This window comes from Ischnura elegans, chromosome 7, assembly GCF_921293095.1.
Source record: "Ischnura elegans chromosome 7, ioIscEleg1.1, whole genome shotgun sequence".
Taxonomy (NCBI): Eukaryota; Metazoa; Arthropoda; class Insecta; order Odonata; family Coenagrionidae; genus Ischnura; species Ischnura elegans.
This window is the reverse complement of record NC_060252.1, coordinates 99,075,161-99,097,431: the sequence shown is the minus strand read 5'-3', so window position 1 is coordinate 99,097,431 and position 22,271 is coordinate 99,075,161. Positions and strand designations below refer to the sequence as shown.

At 36.9% G+C, this 22,271-nt stretch overlaps 1 protein-coding gene across 1 annotated transcript in view; it reads left to right on the top strand.

Annotated features, from left to right (window-relative positions):
* The window catches only part of LOC124162306 (DNA topoisomerase 3-beta-1), a 31,562-nt gene extending 10,105 nt beyond the window's left edge, over positions 1-21,457 (top strand). Inside the window, exons 6-15 of the mRNA XM_046538794.1 lie at positions 1,289-1,407; positions 3,673-3,873; positions 7,455-7,659; positions 10,035-10,217; positions 11,448-11,657; positions 12,506-12,723; positions 13,834-14,058; positions 16,999-17,154; positions 18,080-18,182; positions 20,701-21,457. Of these exons, the coding sequence (XP_046394750.1) occupies positions 1,289-1,407; positions 3,673-3,873; positions 7,455-7,659; positions 10,035-10,217; positions 11,448-11,657; positions 12,506-12,723; positions 13,834-14,058; positions 16,999-17,154; positions 18,080-18,182; positions 20,701-20,919 (1,839 nt within the window). The 3' untranslated portion in view covers positions 20,920-21,457. The remainder of the gene's footprint in view (positions 1-1,288; positions 1,408-3,672; positions 3,874-7,454; positions 7,660-10,034; positions 10,218-11,447; positions 11,658-12,505; positions 12,724-13,833; positions 14,059-16,998; positions 17,155-18,079; positions 18,183-20,700) is intronic.
* The last annotated feature ends 814 nt before the right edge of the window (positions 21,458-22,271 follow it).

Here is a 22,271-nt window from a genome sequence, read left to right as displayed (position 1 = left end):
ACGTCTTTGAACGATGTTTCTGCGATGAAAAATAACGATTTTGTTAACTTTGCTAAAATGGCCATTTTCCCGTGGTCCTCAGCCACATTTTTAGCCAAGTTACCAAAATTGTTATTTTTCATCGAAGAAACACGGTTCAAAGACGTGCTGGATTGGCAGGAGTGCGATGCAAACAATCATTTTTTGATGATCGGATTGATTGGTTGATTTTCAAATTTGCAGTCAGAGCGGTCACTTTTCGGGAGGGAGGCACCCCGCTGGGAGGGTCGATAAGACGGTCCTGCAAGGATGAGCTCGTCGAGGATAGGGTCCTGGATTAGCGACCCTTTGGAGGGTGTACCACGTCCATTATTGAAGTACCTGCTCCGTGGGCCCACGAAACGCATTTTAACCTTTTCGCCGCATGTGAGGAGAAGGTTTTCGGAGATTGAACAGCAGGGAAAGGGTTAAACCTACTGCTCAGATTCAACTCGGAATAAGGATGGGGATATCCCTCATTGTTACCCTGAGCTTAAAAGCATTGCCATCACCCATTCCATCCTAGGTATCTTTCACCAGCTGGTCTATGACAAAAAGTAGGAAGATGTGTTTATTAATTTTATTGTGGAAGTTATTTTGAAGCTCGCCTGTGGGTGTTGGTTTTTTTTTACCTGGACTGTACATTCATTTCATTGTATACACATTGTCTTTTCTTGAACTCTAGAAGTTGTGCCTACATGTAATGCTCTCTATGCTACGAGATACCATCTTTATTCATCCTAGAAATTATGTAGATATTTATGGTGGGTGCATCGCAGCCATTATTATTGAGTATTATCTTACAGATATAGAAGTAGTGAACAAAATGGATGGATATCATAAGCAATTAGGAATGATTGTAAACCTTAAATATTGAATCATGCTGTAAATTCCCTGAAACGTTTAGTGCATAGTTGAGGTAATAGATAATATATGCCTTTTATATCAATCATGCCAAGCAAGATATTTAAATTCAATAGTTTATTTACTTCAGTTATATTTCTTTTTGGAAAGTGCCGGTACTTACATGTTTTGAAATATCAGGCATGATCATAAATTTCTAATTGAATGCTAGACACTTATGGCAAAATTCTCTACCAAGGTAGCATGAAAACATTATTCATTTTATATACATTAAGTCGTATTGAATTAAGTATTGTTATGCCCTTAAATTTGTAAATTTCAGTTTTAGTTCCGATTAAGCTATACCTTTTTATACTAGTAGCGTTATAATGTTGTTAATATAATCTTGGTTAATTTATGCCTTTAGGCAATCATTCGAACCAATGATGGTCGTGACATCACTCTTGATTGGGAGAGAGTTCGCAGCTTTGACAAAGAAGTTGCTGTCATGTTCCTGCAGTTAATTAAGGAGCACAAGAAAGCAATGTAAGTGCATGTAATGTCTACAACTAACATGGATTGCTTTTCCAGGAGTTAAATGGAACTTATGTTTTCAGAACATATATTATTACTTACACCAATATTTCACATTAACACTAGAGGGAATGAATTATATTCTTCACCAGGATGCACGTGTGATTTGTAAGGCAGCCATTTTTCTCTAGGTCACCGTTTCTATATTTCTCGTTGTGCCATCTCAATTCCTCAGGACTTTTTTAATGATTTCTGGTTATTTATGTTATGCATTATAATCAAATTATTTTGAGTGAATAAAAATTGAAATACCCGTATTTTTAAATTCAAATTAATGCACTTAGCACGTATTACAGTGTATGATAGTTCATGGATGCCACTTAAATCTAAATCTTATGCTTAACTGCATTTTAATGAATGTAATGTGAGGTATGATTTATTTATTTTATGCGCAGTCAAAATCAAAAGTATTGCAACCAATTGAATGACTTTCGCCGCAATTTGGAAATGGAGTTTTGGTATTTTCAATAGTATAGCTAGCAGGGAAATTTAAACAACATTCCCATCTTCTGCCATGCTGTTATTATGTAATATATAAATAAAAGGTGTGCGGGATATTTGCAATGTTTAATACCACATGAATTGTGCAGCTCATGCTAGACAATAAATACACCTCCAGAGCTTAAATTTACTTTCTCACGTAAATTGACCAAACCGTAGAAGTATATTTTCTTACAAATAATGTTTCAGCAGATGCAGATGAGAGTTAAGAAACGTATAAAATGTCTGCTGCAATATTACTGCAAATAATTTCAGTGCATGTGTGCATGTTAAAATTCAGTTTGATATCTGTAGTGACACGAGAAGACTGGTTGGTTCCTGTGCATGACTTGAGAAAAATCGCAACAAGACACCATTGCAATCAGTGAGTGAGTTGGCATAGCAGTGAATTTTCCACTGTCATTAAAGGAACGTAGTGGTTCAAACTTGTCTATGGGAAATTTTTTCAAAGGCAAAACATAGCAGTATGACATTTTTCATATCCACTTCAAAGTCTAAACTACACTGCTGTTGTTAAAAAATTTATGCAGCAAAAGCATAGAAATCGCTCTCCTCAGATGCTTCTTTACCTTAAGGTCAATTTACGTGAGAAAGTAAATTTAAGTTCTGGAGGTGTATTTATTATCTAGCGTGAGCTGCACAGTTCATGTGGTATTAACCATTGCACATATCCCACGTAAATTTCCTTTCAATGATGTAGTAATATTGCAGGAGATGGGAATGTTTAAATTTCCCTGCTACTTGTACTATTGACTATATTGAAACTCCAATTCTAAACTGTGTTGAAAGTGGTGTCGCTGCATTTGTTGCAATACTTTTCAATGCGGCTGTACATTACATTATAGATTGGGACGTACAGTAAAACCTCTATGTAGTGAACCGCTTTACATCATAAACCTCCATACTTCATACCACCCCTACGGTCCCGTCAGATTTACATGTAAATTTATAGGCAAACCTCTTTGTAGTGAACCTCTTTATCTCGTAAAACCTCCACTTATCATACCGAGGAGATACCCCCGAGATGGCCTAACTACCTCCGCAAATCGTACAGAGACAACTAGAGACCATTAATGCAGCTGCAACAACGTACATGGAATAACATTTCAGCGATAAATGTGTCACCCTTATTTTTTTCTTATACACCTTTAATATACTGTAATTTTCACGTTAATCATTAGTTGTGGCCATTTTGTTCCATATAAGAGCATACCTAACAGTAAATAAGAAAAAAGGTATCCAACTATCTCAATCACTTTAAGTGACTGTTGAATTAAGAGAGATCACATCGTTTTCTCTCTGATCATGGTAAAAATCATGGAATAGCGCTCACTTTCTGTAATTATTTAATAATAAATACATGTTCACTAATGCATGCATGTTTGTTTAAATACATAAATATAATGACCTTGATAATGACACTACGTGTCGAAACCGGGTCGGTATTTTGTAAATAACATTGTGTGGAAATTTACCATTTTATTTTATTCTCATGGACGTAAATGTAATGTTTTAAAAGACAGTAGTGCCTTTCATTTCTGAAGGATATGAAAAAATGGTGCCCATCACTGAAACCTCTCTATAGTGAACCTCCATACATCAAATTGCTCAAATTTTGGTCCCCTCCATTACGATGTAAAGAGGTTTTACTGTATCTGTATGTACCAGTACATGAAGTCTCAATTATTTGTATGTGTTTATTTTCCTTTTCACCAGAGTTGTTAATGTTGTAACCAAAGAGAAGGCAAAATCCAGGCCCATTGCCCTCAATACGGTGGAGCTGATGCGTGTGGCTTCTTCAGGATTGGGTCTGAGTCCTCATCACGCCATGCAGATTGCCGAACGCCTCTACACTCAGGGATACATCAGTTACCCTCGTACTGAGACCACTCAGTACCCTGAAAATTTTGATTTGCTGTAAGTACTGACTAGGTAACCCATGCGAAAATTTATTAATAACATGCTAAGTGAGAAAATATCATATAAAATATAAATAAAATAAAGGTGATAGAAGATTAAAGAGAACCTGATGCTCATTTGAAAGGGCTTTTCGAAATGGTCATTTAGAGATTTTTTTAGTTTATAGTGCAAATACTTATAACAGATTCTGTAAATAGTTAATAGAACTGTAATATATTATTACAGTTTATAAGCTGTGAAATAATATTTTTTCATTACTTTTATGTAGTTTTTAGGAGCCAGAATAGCGTCAAAATACATTTCCCGGCATGCAATTTCTTAAAATTTTCCGTGTGGAGGGGATTAAGGGGGAGCGGATAATGTCTCTCAGCCAAGAGCTCCCAAACACCTCAGAACAGCCAACATAGACAACTGCAATTGATAGCAGTGACTACTGCACGAGTGTAAACATTGACCACTGCAATGTTGCAATGTTTTCACTCGTGGTAACAAACTCCTCCCCATCTAACTTCCATTGTCGTTTATCAATGTATGCATAATAACACTGGTCACGAACATACATTTTAGTTGGTTTTCAATGGAATTCCAACAATTCGTTTAATTTCGTAAGTCTAGAAGGCAATATGTGCTCTTTCAAGCAAAATTGTTGTTTAAAAATGTTAATCGATGTCGACTTAAATTATTGCACTCCAAGAATAAAATGGACGAAACACACCGAAAAATGATGTAGTATTTTTAAAATGCGTAATCCACAGGAATCAATTTTGGCTTTCCTTCAATGGCAGTAACTAAAGTAAGCGATGAGGCGTAGAGCATAATGGATGAGAAAAACAGTAATTTCTTTTAGAAATAAGCAGATTGAAAATTATGCGTTGATAGCCACAGTTTTTGATGGTGTATAATAGTAATTGTTTATCATCACTAGAGGAAGGGTTTTTTAAGGTGAATTAAGCAAGATTGAAGAATTTACTCGACTTACATTGTAAAGCACCTGCAACAATTGGATACCCCTGCGAACACGCACCCCCCATATCGACTCTATCCAGTGGAACCCCCTACAGCGAAGTCATGGTTTTTCCGGTCCCAACAAATTCTTTGTGTAAAGGTTTTACTTTAATGCTAAGTTGAGCTGTCATGAGTTATTGTATTTTAGTTTTATGCTCTCTTATATGTTTAAGACTTGATGATAAAGCAACATATGAAGGCAGGAAAAAGTTTACTAGGTATTTACCTCCCATTTGTGAATTTTTAGAGTCCTTCCTTCACAACTGCAAAAAGGTTAATAGTTATGAATGTCACTGTTGGTGAATAGTTGCAGCCATTTCATGGTATATGCTCTCTTATGTATTATATTCCAAGTAAACCTGATAAATTTGCAATAAAATACTTGCTTTACATGACTGTAAGTCATTTTACATAAGTAACATGGAGAAATATTCTGAAGAGTAGCCAGAGGGTCTATTTGTTTGTCAAATTTTCCTTCAGGAATCGTAAATAGATTGATCGAGCTCAGTATAGGCAGTAATCAGAATCGAACCATTGACAATTAGTACACAACTATTCCCCTTGCCTAATCATAGTTGAGAAAAAAACAATATGTCTTGGTGCCCTTAAGGAAAAACAAAAAAAATTCCCTTAGTTCTAGCCTATTCATAAAAATGATGAAGGATCTTCAACATTTGGTTTCCAAAAAATATGTATATACTCTCTGCCCCATTGTTACCAAAAGTAATAAAGCAGTACGAGTAATTCTCATACATATTCACATATTTCTCATACTCATAATTCTCATATTCACACATTTCTCATACTCACAACATTTTCTGACTATGTGCCCATCCATCATGGACTTCCCTCCTCAATTCACAATAATGCCTACTCCCTTGCATTCGACCTAAAAATCCTATTCTTTTCTTTTGTCTCCTCATTTACTCAACATTCGATCCTCTAACACTGTTTTCAACATCCCCTCCCTGCTCAATACTTGCTTCATCCATACTTTTGGTCTCCTCCATATATCATCTAGAAGCTGCTTCTCTTCACCCACCATGTCCAGTACTTCGTAGATCCTCCTCTCCGTCCACTTCACCTTCTCCATTCTTCTCCATACCCGTATCTCAAACCCTTCCTGTATTCTCATGACCTGCTTCCTAAATGTCCATGATTCAGCTTTTTACTGGGTAAGTTGAAATCCTGAGAAGCATTTCTGTGCAATAAATTTTTACCACAGGCACTACATGTATTTAAGTCCAATATTAACCTTTTCCCTACTATACACGTATATATACTTGTGGACGTTTCCTGACCCGGGAGACGACGGCCGTATATTTATATGTGAGATTTTCCTAGCCAGGTGAACGAAAACCATATATATACATTTTCTAGCTCTCCCCCTTTTAGGACGGTCGTGGGTTTACGTCATCTTTGTCTCGGGACCCAACTCTGCGGGGTTTAGGATTTACCCTCAGAATCCGGGAGCAGGTACCCGGACCCCTCGTCTTTTATAACCCCTCTTAGCAGTAAGGGACAGCGGTCATACAATTGTTTATCCAGTCAGGTTTTGAAATAAATTTTTGTTCATTTCTCAAGAAAAATAAACTAAGAATTGAATTATTTGTTTTTTGAGCAGCATTTACAATTTTAAACAAAATTCTACGATAAATATTAACTTATATGTCAAGTTATGTATAAACATCAACATGGAAATTGTGTTTGCATTAAATGCATTAATATTGGCCTTAGAACTTCATTTAAAATTTGAAAATGCTCAGAAAAAAATGAGGAATTCAATTCAAAGTCTGCCATTGACGTGCAAGCAACAATTATCCATATGCTAAATACAAACAAGCAATACATAAGTTGACCGCATACAATGCCGCAGGTATAGTCGTAAACCCGGAAAGGAGGGAGCACAACTACTCTCAGAGTCCGAGATGCGAAGTCCAAGCATGGAGGGGTCGAAAAAGGTTAAGCGAGCCCATAGAGTAAGTATATTAATATCCTTACTCTATGGCGATACACTTCTTAACGAATGCCCTCCAAAAATGCTCCGTACCACGAGAAAGAAGAGTCTCTTGGGGCTCAGTACAGCAGTCATGCTAAGACGAAAACTCCACCGTCTCGCAAGAGTGTGATTCTTTCATGGTATGAGGATAAAATAAAATGGTTAACTTCCACACACTTTTTTATTAACAAACTACCGACCCGGTTTCGACTCGGTTGAGGCTCTAAAAATGGTAGGATGGTTAACTTAAAGCATTTGTGTTAAATTTTTCTGAATCTGCATGTAATGTGAATTATGTTAAAACATACATTGGAGTATTCTTCTTTTAGGTCAAACAAATGACCAACATTATAATTTAGCTGTACTTGAAGCACTTTCAAAATGTATTTCACCGAAAATGTAAAGTTTTATTCTCGGTGTTTTGTTTGGTTAATTAGTGTATTCAAAATGACCCTAAGTATAAATGTTTTGTAAGTAAACAACAATATATCAATCTGAAATTGAAATGTGATAGTTTTTACTCAATTTCAGACATTTTATGCCACCCTGTGAGTTAAGAACTTGTGTTTTTCAGAGGAACGTTGAAAATGCAGCAGAATAGTCCTGAATGGGGCACTGAGGTTCGCGAGATATTAGCCAATGGAATGAACAAGCCAAAGAAGGGCCAGGACGTAGGGGACCATCCTCCAATCACGCCAATGCGCCTTGCTTCCCGTGATGATCTGGATGGTGATACATGGCGATTGTATGATTACATATGCCGCCACTTCATTGCCACTGTAAGTTTATGTATTTTGAAAGCTACTTCAGCTTACAAGGAGACATCGCCAAAGTGATGTTCGGGATCTGGATGCGGATGTTATTTTCTGAAACTATATAGGTAGGGTAGAAAAAGTGTCACGGCTTTCTTCCACATAGGCCCGGGTTCAAGAGATATTCGCATGTAAAGATTTCGCGTAGTATGACACCCCTTGAGTAAACACCACCTCTCTTTGGCCGTGGCGGTGCGGTCTAGGGCGTTAGTCCTCTAACCTGTAGTCGGTGTCCCGGGTTAGAGTCCCAGTGTTGGCAATATTTTTTTCTCTCTTCTAATTTTTGAAATCACTGTTACATTTTATCCACATTCGTTTTATTTAGTTGCTTCGCAATTTTTTAAATTTAATATCAATTTATGGATTTTAAACAAAACTCCGAATTCTGAACTCGGAAAATACCGGTGTTTCAGAAATACATAGTTTTAATGACATTGAAAGTGGAGGAACATGCATCAAAAACCAGGGAACGATTCATGAATAGATGTACAATCAGTTAACTGATGCGAGTCAGAGTTGTGCATCGGTGCACATGATGAGCACATTACACGGAAATACATGTGTAAGTAATTATATATGTCCTCTAATTCGCATGGTAAGGGACAATTCGGAGTTTCGTTTAAAATCCATAAATTGATATTAAATTTAAAAAATCGCAAAGTAACTAAATAAAACGAATGTGGATAAAATGTAACAGTGATTTCAAAAACTTGAAGAGAGAAAAAATATTGCCAACACTGGGACTCGAACCCGGGACACCGACTACAGGTTAGAGGACTAAAAGCCTAGACCGTACCGCCACGGCCGTAGTTGAGAGGTGGTGTATACTCAAGGGATGTCATGCTGCACGAAATCTTTACATGCGAATATCTCTCGAACCCGGGCCTATGTGGAAGGAAACCATGACACTTTTACTATCTTACCTATATTGTTTCAGAAAATAACATCCACATCCAGATCCCGAACATCACTTTGGCGAAGTCTCCTTGTTGGTAAATTTGTACTTTGGTGTATCCTTTACAAGCTGGTGGATTTCACCTCCATTTGTAATTTGGTGAAAATTTTTATTCCATAAAGTTAATTCTGATGCTCATATATTTGTATTTGCATTGAGGCTAATTCTTTGTTTTCAAAGTTTCTTTACACTCGAATAATTATGGAACATCACTTTTTAAACTAATCACTGCACAGAAAATCTCATGCAGTAGTTGAAGGTGTTCTTCACTGAAATTAAGAACCAAAAGTTCATAAAACTGAAAAACAAGTGATCATTTGCAAACAAAGAGTTGTTTTTTGCTTGTATTTTATTTTTTTAATGTTATTACAATTTGTTTAAGATCCCTGTCTCTAACGGCTGAATTTGAGATAGGTGTTGTTAGAACTTAGCCATCAATGTACTTCTTCATTTAACCTAGTTTGAGAGATTTTTTAACTGAGCTCAGATGCCTGAGCAATGCAAAATGGAATACACTAATTTTACATGTTTTTTTTTACATAAAATGGAAATATAGTAGCGTTTATAAAAGTGTTTGTGAAGGTATTCATTTTATGTACATATTAACTGAAATGCCCTGACTGGTGGTTGCTAAGCACTCTGTGAGTTCCAAACCTGCAATTGGTTTAGCTTTTCCAAATGACGATGACGTTTTTGTCGCGAAATTTTACATTTTTTAGCTGCCTTAAGTGTTCATCAATATTTTTAGGTCTTATAGCTATCCAATGTGTGGGACAATGTGCCAAATCAATCAAAATACATGCCATATATGTGTTGTTTCTTTACACATTCCCCAGAAACACATCACATTCACTCACTTTAATCTTTCATAAGCTACGTCTTTAAACAGGGACTTCTAATAAAGTAAAAAATAGAGCTTGAGGAGGATTTTTTTGCATTTATACACATTGAAGCTTGTTTTTTACATCTTAGTTTGTATAAGAGGTTCTTGTTTAAGAGGGTATTTTCGACATAGCATATTTGGTCTTTGGGGATATTGAAAGACAATTTCCATTCATATCAATTTCTTTCCAGTATTCAACCTTAGTAGTATTTCTTATGATAGTATTATTTCATAAAAATTAAATTCTTTTATGACGATTTGATGCTCCGCATTGGCATTAAATATTGTATCCTGCTTTCAGAATCCCTTTTAGGTAATTGGGAATTTGCTTAAAAAGTCTGGCTTTCCAAAGATCAACTTTTGTACCTGTTTAAGTATTTCTTGCGGCATAACTTGTTTAGTTTTATCCTATTCGTTCCAATGTATGATCCATCTTTCATTGGATTGAATGGTCTCAGCTTATTATTAATTATAATCATTATTTTAAATGCTTTCTTCTTATAGCTATCACGAGATTGCAAGTATCTTAGTACCACAGCAACATTTTTCATTGGAGATGAGAAGTTTTCATGCAATGGACACACATTACTTGATCCAGGTTACACGGGAGTAATGCATTGGCAGGCCCTCAGCAAGAATGAAAGCTTACCTCCTTTTGAAGATGGTGAACAGGTCACTGTTCAGGAGGTAGGTGTTCACATGTTGATAATTTTTTTTCATGCAACTAAGCTAGTACTATTTAGCCTGTTTATGTCTCTGATAATTTTTTTAAAAAATTTTGGCATCTTGTAGTATCAAATTGAATACACCATTTGAATTATTGATTTTTTTCTGTTTTTTCATATGTTTTGCTTACGTACAAGGGCAGTTTTTATTCAACCTCTGATGGGTAATGAACAGAAGACGAAGTAATTAATTAAAAATTATTTTATTGCTAAAAATGAGCACACCACTTTTACCTTCACAATGGCTTTCTAACTTTTCCCAGTTCTTGTGAATTTAGTGTAAGCTACACCTAAACCTATTATAGAGGTTATTACTTACCTTACATGGGTGTGAGGAACAAATTTGTCAGGCTTGTTGATTTTTCCTGGAGTGACCAGATATTGAGATTCGAGTTATCAGGGTTCTAATGTTGATCATATGACTCTTCTAAAATGCTTAAAAGACTTAAAACTCACTCATTATAAAATTTCCCGGGCAAGATCCGCGGTTTGGGCCCCCCCAATATTTTTTGTAAGTCGGCATCCCTGCCCATCCCCGACTGCATTGTCAATCCTTCCCATGTTTGTCAGCCTGTGGTGGTTTTCTTCTACACCTAATGCTGCATTCCGTAAGTGCACAGTTGTACAGATGGTCTTGTGATATTTATCACTATGGAGGATGAAGAAAGAAGAAGAAAAGTGTTAAGTTATAAAAAATGGAAAATTTCAAAGTACAAAGAGGTTAAGATCAGCAAGGCCAATTTGCAAAAATTGCATGATTTCAAATGACAAAATAATCCCTTCCGTGTTCACTGTTTGAACTGCACGAAAGATAGACGAATTGGTAAGTTTGTTTTAGCATCTTTGGTGAAGAATTCTGTAGAAGTTGGCTGAGGTGACAGGTTCTGAAATGTTGAATGATAAGATGATCTTAGCTTAAAAGTCTGAGTGGTAAACCAACCTCACACAAAATTATTGTAGGCTGTTGCTCAAATTTGGACCAAATGATAGAAAAGCATTTATTGAACCTGTCGTGAGGTATAAGTGTTAATGGAAAATTGCCAGTACATATATTATTTATTGATGTATGCAGTGTTTATTTTTGTTTAAAATGTTTACTGAAATTCAGATTGTATGCTTTGCTTCCATGTTTTATTTTCTGAAATATTACGTACTGTATTTTTGTGTAACTTTTATTTAATTTATCGTGCAGGTCAAGCTGGTTGAATGCCATACATCACCCCCTGACTACCTCACTGAATCTGAACTGATTACACTTATGGAAAAACATGGCATTGGCACAGATGCTTCCATACCTGTTCACATACATAACATATGTTTGAGGAATTATGTCACTGTTGGTTCTGGAAGACGCCTCATACCAAATTCTTTAGGAATTGTGCTTGTTCATGGATACCAAAAAGTGAGTTTATTCGTATTCAATTCTTATTCATTCTCTAATTAATCTGTTAATAATTTCAATTTACATGTGTAACTTTCTTTTTCTCTCAAAATATTCTAATACTTTTTCAGAATCAAAATACAATTTCATAGGTATGAATGAAATAAGTACTTGCACACTCATTGCAAAATTTTGCGCGTTAACTTTTTATGCTTGGATTGTAATACGAAAGGGTGGATATGTATTATAGTATATGTAACTGCATATCAAGAGGAGGGGTATTCCTTAACCTGCTAAGTCTCTTTTTGTATCCAAATCATACATTCACACTTTGAATGTATGATTTGTATACAAAATAGCTCACAGATGGATTTACTCTGAGTGGTGGGCTGAGTTGCTTATGGTAGACCATTTCGTTTGGTGGTACCTAGTCTGGCAAGAGTGTTGCCAATTGGTGGGTATCACCATACTTCTGGTTGCACAACATAGGTAGTTAACCATATATAGGTTTGAAGATTTTCACGACATTCTTTGGATGATCTGTGAATTTTCTTAGGATTTTCACTGCATCTGCTGTCTACGGATGCGGCGAGAAACCAAATATGTAAAATGAAGAAATCAAAGATTACCATATGCTTATGATAAAATAACTAAGATTTTTCTTTACACTTTCATTTTGTTGGATGGTCAAAACAGCAAAATGAAGAAAATTTTAAAAAATCATTCCAATTCCCTAAAATTCAAAATAGAATTTTATGGGAAAGGTAGGGTGTAACCCACCAGGATATGATACCACAGATTTTGCTCCCATTAAACATTTTTATGATGTGTCATTTGTTTTACTATTGATTGGATGTGTTATTTTTCAGATTGATCCTCAATTAGTCTTGCCAACTATGAGGTCTGCTGTTGAAGAACAGCTCAACTTGATAGCCCATGGGAAAGCAGATTATGTTGCCGTCCTTCAACATACTGTTGAAATATTTAAGCTGAAGTTTTTGTATTTTGTGAAAAATATTGAGGGCATGGACCAGTTGTTTGAAGCCTCCTTCTCTCCTCTTGCGACTGCCAGTAAACTTCTTTCAAGGTAAATTTCCTGTCTCGTTCTTATTTACTTATTCAGTGATCCAAGATATTGCTGGTATCTTTGCTATTTTCCCAAGAGTCTGTGTCTTATTTTCAATGCTTTGCTTGCTCTCATAAATGACTATCTTGAAACCTTGGATACCATCAACTACGGACTCCAAATACGTTGAAGTTTTCTTTTCTTTTAAATTATAGAGTAAAATCCAAACTAAAGTGTGTCATAGTGAGGCAGAAATTATGTGTATATTTCTTCTGCAACTAAAGAATTAATATGTACATATGTAGCTAAAAGTAAATTTGTGTCTACTGACAGTAAATGTCAGACTTCCTCTTTTAATTACTATGTATTAAGCTTACATAATCTCTTACTGCATAATGAGATACATTTTGATTTGTATTTGGTTATTATGTAGCATCAGGGCGTGGGTTTACAACTGATATTTTATTGATACATGGTACCTCACCATCTGTGTTATTTTGTACCATCAACTCTGCCGTAAAGAAGTAATCATGCTTGTTAATCTTGAAGATAGAAGATTGATTGAGTAGATAATGTCATAAATGTCTTGCTCACAAGTAACATTTGGATTTTTGAATCAATTCTGATTATTTATTCAGTCTTACACACATACTGAAGCACCAAAGTAAGACTAATGAAATTGGGTATGACCAGCTGTGGAAGAATTGAAATACCATATTTTTCTGAATATAGTCCCCCCTTTTTTCCAAAAATGCCCTTGGTAAAAGTAAAGGGGGGACTTTTTTTTAATTTTTTTTACTGAAACTCAAGCCTTAAAATAGGGGGGGACTATATTCGGAATATTTTTAAATTAAGGGGGGAATATTTTTTAAATTTTTTTCCTGAAACTCAAGCCTCAAAATTAGGGGGGGGGGGGACTATATTCAGAGGGGGACTATATTCGGAGAAATACCATATGTATTTATATGAATTTGATTGTGATTTCTGGGGACTAGCCACTACCAAGGCTAGCAAAGAATGGTTTGGAACTGAAAGCATCTGGCTAGTCTGTAGTAATTTTCTTTTAAAAATATGTAATGCTCAAGATTAGACCATGGCATGATTTGATGTTCCTCTCTCTCTTGTTTTAAGGTGTGGGATGTGTCGTCGGTACATGAAGTTCATCCAGATGAAGCCAATGAGGTTGCTGTGCTCGCATTGCGATGAGACTTACAACTTACCGCAGAATGGGAACATTCGCCCCTACAAGGAGCTCAAGTGTCCCTTGGATGAATTTGAACTTTTATCCTGGTCAATGGGAACCAAGGGAAAGAGTTACCCCTTCTGCCCCTATTGCTACAATCACCCACCATTCAGGTAAAAATGAAAATACAGCAGAATCCTGATTATCTGGCTGCGATTTATACGGGTTGCAGCTTATCCGTGCATAATAGGGTAGTTTCCTTCATCAAAGAAAACAAAAGGCATTGATTGTGATTCGTTACCCACCATTAGTGTATTCATAATATACAAATTATTTGGTTTTAGAAATCCCAGTTCAGACAAATAGCAATGTTCAATTTTAACTGCATTTGAAAATGGCCAGATTGGTGACCATGCGATGCCACTCCACTTGATGTCACAGAGACCTAGTTTCTATAAGAGTAGATAGGACTTTTACATCGTCTGAAATTACCAATGCATGCATGAGGCACAGCACTCAGGGAAACATCTCTTAATAATCACCTATTAATACTGCCAAGGTCGGAAAGTTTCCTTCGTTTGATAAGGTATTAATAATCCTTATTTAAGCCAAGCGCTATCTGCTAGCAGGGTACTCTGCTACCTGCTAACAGCCAGCATCGCAGCGGCGCTCAATATCCTCACCCCAATGGCACCTCACACAGCGGAAGCGGGAACCAGAATGACATCACACAGGCTTTTCCCAGCATTCATACTTAGCCGTCATGTTGTCGCGCGCTTGAAAATTTTCACTTTTCGTTTAATCGCGAAAAATAGGTATCGTCATTCGAAAATCTAAGAGCGTGAAATGCGCACTCCGGGAGTAATAATCTTTCGATTCAGGCAATAAAAAAATAATTGGAAACCACCCTATTTTTACTCTCGCTCAATTTTTTCCGCAATCTTTAAAAATAAGATGAAATGGGACGCAAAATCATCAGAATTAATGCATAAACACACCGAGATTATTATTTCCGTTAGAATCCCCATCGTAAAACGGAATCGTTTGCGTGCTAGCTGCATCCATGGGAGCACCATATTCCTGCTCTCCAAGCCTCGCTGTGCGAGACGCGAGTACGTCGCGTGGTGCCTGACAGTGTAGTTTCCGACGTCGAGCAATGGTTTTGAAGCATTTGTGTTAACCACGTTTCCGTATCCGTGATCCCACATCCATGGATGTGTTTTTTTCGAAACCATGCCTTACATGGAGCATTAATAATACAAGTACAACCATGTTATCGCCATTAAAAAGATCGCGAAATGGCGAAGAAAGCTCTCAATGAGTCCAGGAAGCACTCTAAAGTAACAGAATCACTGCATAAATAATAATATATTGTTTGATTTCCGTAAATTGTGATCATTACAAGACATTTAAGTAAAAGTTTGGGTTATCCGTGTTTTCTGATTATTCGTGCCGTCTCTCCCCATCGTTAGCAAAATAATCGAGAGTGTGCTGTAGTGCATACAGGGATTTATAGTGTACTAGCATGGGTACCAATTGAGATTCTGTGGGGAATGAAAAAGAGATGGATCAGGTGAAAATAAACAAATCCCTTATCATTTACTGCTATATAGTTAATTATCAGAGAGTTTGGAGATCACAACTCAAATATCTTGTATGTATTGGTATGATTGGATGGAAAAACTTGTTATCAGAATTAAGAATGCCATTCTGAACTGTTTCCTAGTAGCAAAATTGGTTGCAGTAATATGTTGGAAGTAAATACAGTGGAACCTCGTTAAAGCGAGTACGGGCTATAGCGACACCCCCGCTATTACGAGAGATAGCCGATGCACCGTCAATTGACCCTATAATAAGCGTGTTAAAAAATTCGTTTTTACGAGACCCTTTCGGCGTTGGCTCTCGCCATAGCGAGGGTTTCACCGCCGGAAGACTTTATCAAGACTCCTTAACCTCTGGAACTGCTAGCGATCTGTTAGAAATGAAGTTAATGGAGTGCTCAGTCTCAAATTTATGTGGTAAATTGACGTTCGATAAATATAATGATTGACGAAACAATGCTTTGCATGATTTTTATTCAGTGCGGCGCTTATAAATTGTTTGAATAGTTAGTCGTTATTTGAGTAAGGAAATTTAGTGATGCAAAAAAACATCGCCTTTCGCCTGGATTTATGCTTACGTTTATCGAATAGATGTTTATCTGTCGCCGCACCACTCCTGTTCCTGTATATCTGTTCGCAACAGGTATATTGGCTATTATTTGCTCCACCTCCGGTAAAGCGACAATTCGCTATAGCGAGTATTTATTAGTGCACCGTGGGGTGTCGTTATATCGAGGTTGCACTGTACATGACACAAGATTACCTGGCCTTGTTTAGGTGGAATACCATTTTATCGGTGCTTTGTGTTATCCCATTAACACCCCTGGAGTGTGACTTGTGTATTTGGTTTTTTTTTTAATGTCTCATTCTTCTTACATCCTATTTTTATTTTCATAACTTTATTAGCTCATTTGAGTTATTCCTGTAACTTTAATATAAGGGGTTGAGAAGCCAAGGGGTTTAAGTGATTTTTATCTACACACAGTTTGGTATTGAAATCGATAGAAGTATACAAAAACTTCATGGCTAATGGATACCAGCAAGCACGGTCCTTTGCTGACATCGAGTGGCAAATCAAATACACTGCTAAATATCTAGTTGATCTCATTTGTTTTCATTACCTAATATCTGTGCCTAACTCTGTCTACAACAACAAATCACTTTTACCCGTTGGCTTCTCACGCCATCACGTGTAGTTCAGTTTGGCAAACTCAATTTTCACTTTCCTTGGAAAAATTGATTCTCCGTGTGGTACCTATAATTTTCTTTTTGGGTATGGGCCTGTTTGTCTTCTATCTTACCCATTAAATAAAAGCAGCTTTTTTGCTTTGTTTTACACCAGTAGTTTTCATATATGAGCTACCAAGCTGTGTGGTCTATTCAAATGAAAACTCTCTAATTTGGTTGGGAAAAATATTACAAACATGTAATGTGCTCAATGTATGTTTTTGATATTGATTCAGGAATTACCTTTAGAAAAAATTGAGATCAGTTTTCTATCCTTCTTTCCAGGGATATGAGGAAGGGACAAGGATGTAATTCTTGTACGCATCCCACGTGTCCTCATGGTCTCAACAGCAATGGAGTGTGTGCGTGTATTGAGTGTGAAAATGGTGTCCTAACATTGGATCCATCGTCTGCTCCCAAGTGGAAGCTCACTTGTAATAGGTGGGCCAATAATTTTTTTTTTTTTTTCAAATTAAAATTTGACTAGTTATTTGTAAGCTGGTAGGTATTTTTTTGGTACAGTGAAGCTCACAAGCACATAATGATTATGTATTTTAGGTTACTCATTGAGAAATTGCTTGCTTAAGGTATCTATCATTTATCCCAGTAAATGTAATGTCAAGTAAAAATTTGGGTATTGGTTTTTGGGAAGGTGAGAATCGCGGTACATATTTTGAAATGTTTGTACAGGCTTTTGAAATTGAAATTGATTACATTTAGGGTGTAACTTTTTTTTTTTAATATGGACGGATAAATCATCTGGAAAACATTATACATGTTTGCTTAAATATCCTCTACCTAGTGTGGGTAAAGTTAATAGTTGAAAATAAATGGGAAACTGATGATGAAATGGATAAGGTCTTAAAGTTCTGTGGGGATTTTTAATGGTTGTTCTTGAGGAAAAAGGAGTGACATAGGCCTGAGTATATTGTTGGGCACATGTGAATATGCCTAATTATGGAAATTTTACCCTCATTTTTCTCTATTCCATATATTTATTGTTAAGGATGTATCTATGATTGTAAATATTTCAAATTTTTATCAATTTTCTCATCATTCAAAATACCCTCTAGGGTGCCACTTATACAAAAGTCAAATTTACACTAAAAATCATCAATAATGGATTATCTTTTTCAGTTTTCCGATTGGGTTTTCTCATGCATGCGTACGACAGACATTTTGTTCAACTACAGTCAGTGATTCATCCCAGCTTTTTATTGAAATAGGTACCTTTGCCTCCTAAAATAGGGGAATACAGTTTGGCTTTCTCGTAATCTTCCGTTCATCAAGTCTTAAGTTTTGCTTGTATTTGGTGAGTTTTCCATACTATCCCTTTCTAATTTATTGATTTATTTATTCTTTTCAGGTGTGATGTTATCATTCACCTTTTTGAAGATGCTCAAAAAGTCACGGTTGATGAAGCAACTTGCGACTGTGGCTCCCAGATGATAAATGTAGAGTACAAGCAAGTGAGTATCAGTGCTTTGGTTATAATGGTGGAAATTCTGCCTCCTTTCAAATGTCAGTATTGTAATGGTTTGAACCGCGAGAGCCGCCCGCTCGCCTTCCGTTCGATCTCCACCGGACATGTCAACATAAATTCCCCAATCCCCAAAATAAAATAATGCCCCTACTTTGGCTCACCTTTTCAGGGCCCCAAATCAGGTCCCCCACTCGAACGCGCCCACGCGCACACTCACTTACAATGGGCTGAAGGCACTTGTGGCAATGGCAAATATGTAATAGCAAATTCCATAAAATCCTTTTTACAACTGATTTTAATGAATTAAATTGCATTGTTCCAAAAATTTACACATGAAAAAAAATACCCCAATCACAAATAACAACTCTTCGTCGATAATTCAACGGCGTCACCTCCGACATGAAATTTAACCACACGTCTTCTCCTTCAAAATACCAATAGCACTTCACAAATAATTATTACACAAAAACAATTATCTTTCCCAATGGCAAATTCACTAATTCGCATTGGTCAATGAACAAATATGATGGTGTTAAGTGAAACTCACAAGAGTTGCGTTTCATGGCAATTATGAAATCAAAATTAGTTAGTTCAAATGGCCACCCGTCTCAAATCAGGGCTCAACGATAAGCCAAGTAACTACCAAAGATTCATAATTATTGCTCAATCTTCTCAACGCGAGCACCCAAATCTTGCAGGGCCGTGACGGAAAGACTAGTCGTTCGCCCATCATTTACGGAGCGAAGGTAAACAGCGAATTCACTAGGGCTTTTAATGGAGAGTTCACTAGGAACACTTTCAGAGGGGGGGGCAATTTGGATTGCAAAGGAATTTTTTTTTTCCTTTTTAGGGCATCTGGAAATTCCAAGCTTACGTCCTTCCTTGATTTCCAAGCCACCCCTCGCCAGCCGTCCATGCGCGTGAAACTCCTTCCACCTGCCGAAGTTTGGGCTGCGACTGCCTGTCACTGCACTAACACAATTCAACTCGATAAGTGAGAGAGCGCGAGAGAGAGAGAGCGAGATCTGGTGTCTCCGCTTTTATCTCTTCTCCTCTACCCATGATCACCTCTGAATCATCCACTAACGCCCTCTTTCAAACAATTTATAGGCGGGTTTTTGAATGCTTTCCGGGAGAGAACCACTGCGTCGCCTCTCCCGGAAATCCCACTTAACACTTTTTCACTTTTGTAACACCCTTAACAAATAAAAATTAACACTAGGAACAAATCTTTTGTGTCACTTTTCGCTGCATTTCACAAATATAATACATTTACAACATAAAATTAACACTACACACAAATCTTTTGTGCCGCTTTTCACTCCCCGATGCCCAAAATGCGAGTGTGCGCGCGGACGTATCACAGCGGCGATAAATGAATTTACGTGTCGGGCCGACTCCAATCCGTACCGTTACAGTATTATTTGCCCCCCACCATTAGGTCATAGAATCAGGCTAGTGTGGCAGCTAGGTTTCCATTCCATGGACCCAGGCTCAAATACAGGTGGTGATGGAGCTTCTCTTAGTTTTCCCAATCCTGGCTTATGCATCGTGTTGTTGTGTTATCCATGAGCTCTAAATTTTTTCTTAGAAATCTATTGATTTTTATTTATTATATTCAATCTTATATGGATTTATCATACTGCAACTACTGGTACTTATATTATTTCATCTACTGTAGCTTCCAGTTAATTGGGACTTGTGCACTTTGCCCCAATGAAGCGGCTGCCCCATTTAGGCGAACTCTCTTGTATATGGGCATAAAAAAACTTTGAAATAGTAGAAAGAAGACTAAAGAATGTTTATAATGCAACTTAAGTTTATTAAGCTATTAGTTTGATTAATAAATCATCGAGTTTAGTTAATTTATTATCATTTTAAAGAATTATAACAAAATAGTTAAAAATATTTTTCACAGCCTCGGGCGATGCTGAATGAATGTCTTTTACTTAGTCCTTTTATAGAAAAGTCCTATCCTCTTGCGGATAGTATTACAACAAGAGCTTTCAAAATAGGGCAAGAATAGGAACATTTGTGAAAAATAAGAGTTAATCAAAGATGGAAAATATAAAAAAATAGTACGTATTCTGAAAACAAAAAATTTTAATTTAATAATAATAATAATAAATAATAGTAAAGTAGTCGCAAGTATGGAATCTATGTCGCCGACTCATGACCCAATAAAGCGACATGCTGTCCCAATTAAGCAGAGAATACTCTGGGATATTCCTCTATTGGGTTCTGTTCTTCAAGATCTGCCCCAATTAAGCGGCTGCCCCAAGTAACCGGTGGACCCATTAAAAGGAATCTCCTGTACTTTGGAATCTGGCAATGACATGATATATTTGCTAAGGACCTATACTAGCTCGAGCTCAAACCTTACCTATCAAATCATCCATACTCTATTGTTGACACTATGAGGATTTATTATCATGATTATCTAGCTAAAGATTTCACACTTAAAAAGAGACACTGAAATTCATGATCATTTCCTTCCCATTCAGGAAAAAAGCAAGCTACCTGGTGAGGCCACGGACATGACGGGCTGCGTCTTCTGCTCTGTGGAGCTCTCTCCACTCATCGAGAAGCATCGGGCGGTGGCGACAGTTCGTCCCAGGGGTGGTGCTTCAAGAGGCCGTGGAGGAAGGGGAAGGGGCAGGGGTGGCCGAGGGAAACCCAAGCCCAAGGACAAAATGGCCCAGCTGGCGGCATACTTTGTATGATCCCAGAGGACGACTTGGGAACGCTCCGAAATGGCTAATTTTTGGGGCGTGTTGTACGTGCGTGGGTGCATAGTGCATTAGTGCAAGTGTAAGAAACTTATGTGTATACAGTTTGCTGTGTAACAAGAGCCAATACAAACTTGTCCCCTGGATTTCAGGATTCATTTGTTTCTTTGCAGTATTGGAGTTTGTGGCATTTCTTTGACCCAATGTGCTTTAAATTCAATTAATTCATCTAATGAATATTTTGATGATTCTTTTTCCTTCGATGACGACCTTCTAATCCCAGTAAGCAAAATGAAGTATTGTCTTGGTATTATCAAGTTATTGATTAGAAAAGTGTGAGCAATTACTTGGCAGCTGATGAATTATCTGATTCTGGAAGATAGTTAACTGTTAACCTCGATTAATTTTGTGAGATGGTTTATTATTGTTGATTAATGAGTTTAACTTTTGTATTCCAGTATTCAGTTTTAGTGAATGAACTACTTTTTGTATGCTGTGATGCAATAATTAAATTGGCTCTTTTCCGAGCAAACATTCTGACTTTCTCTCATTCCTTTTGATTCCCACAATTTTTGGAGAAACTTGAATCTTAGGATCATTTTTCTTGTTTGGGTGAAGGGTTCATGTGAGCTATACCCTTCAATATCACCTAAAATGTTAGTTTAACATACTGAGTGAAGGGAGGGAGAATCTGACCTACTTATACCTTGATACTCACTTCTGATCTTCACTTGCTTCCTTGATCAAGATGCTTTAGATGCTTTGTAATGCAAAGCAATCTAGGAATCAAGTCAGGATCAGAGCCTGGTCATGTAATCACAGCCTGATCATTAGTAAACTTCACTGATTTAAACATCATTCCTCCACTTAAACTCATGCTTCCAGCTCATTTAGTACTTTCCTCACCACCTCCTTCATGTACACTTGAAAAAGCAATGGTAGGTAATTGTGGACAGATGTGCCTCATGCCCTGGTTATATTCTACGTTCTTCTCCACATGGGTCCTCATTATAGCTATTGAATCATGGTTTGACTTTCTGGAAACATTTGAATGTCACCCAAATATTGTTTGCCTTCATCTCCATTCATCTGTTTATAATTCTCAGTAACACTTTTTCCAAGTGCGATATTTAGCTCATACATAGTCGTATAATCTCCACATTCTACAGCTTTCTTATTTTTTTGTTGTGAAATTAGAACTGCCTTCATGGAATCCTTGGGCCATGGCCCTTCCTCATATATTCTGTGTACAAGTTTGAAAAATCTTTCCTATTCGAGAATCCAGGTAAGCAATACGCCAACTATTGGCCAAATTCAGAATTAGAGCTCTGAGGATACCAAGCGAT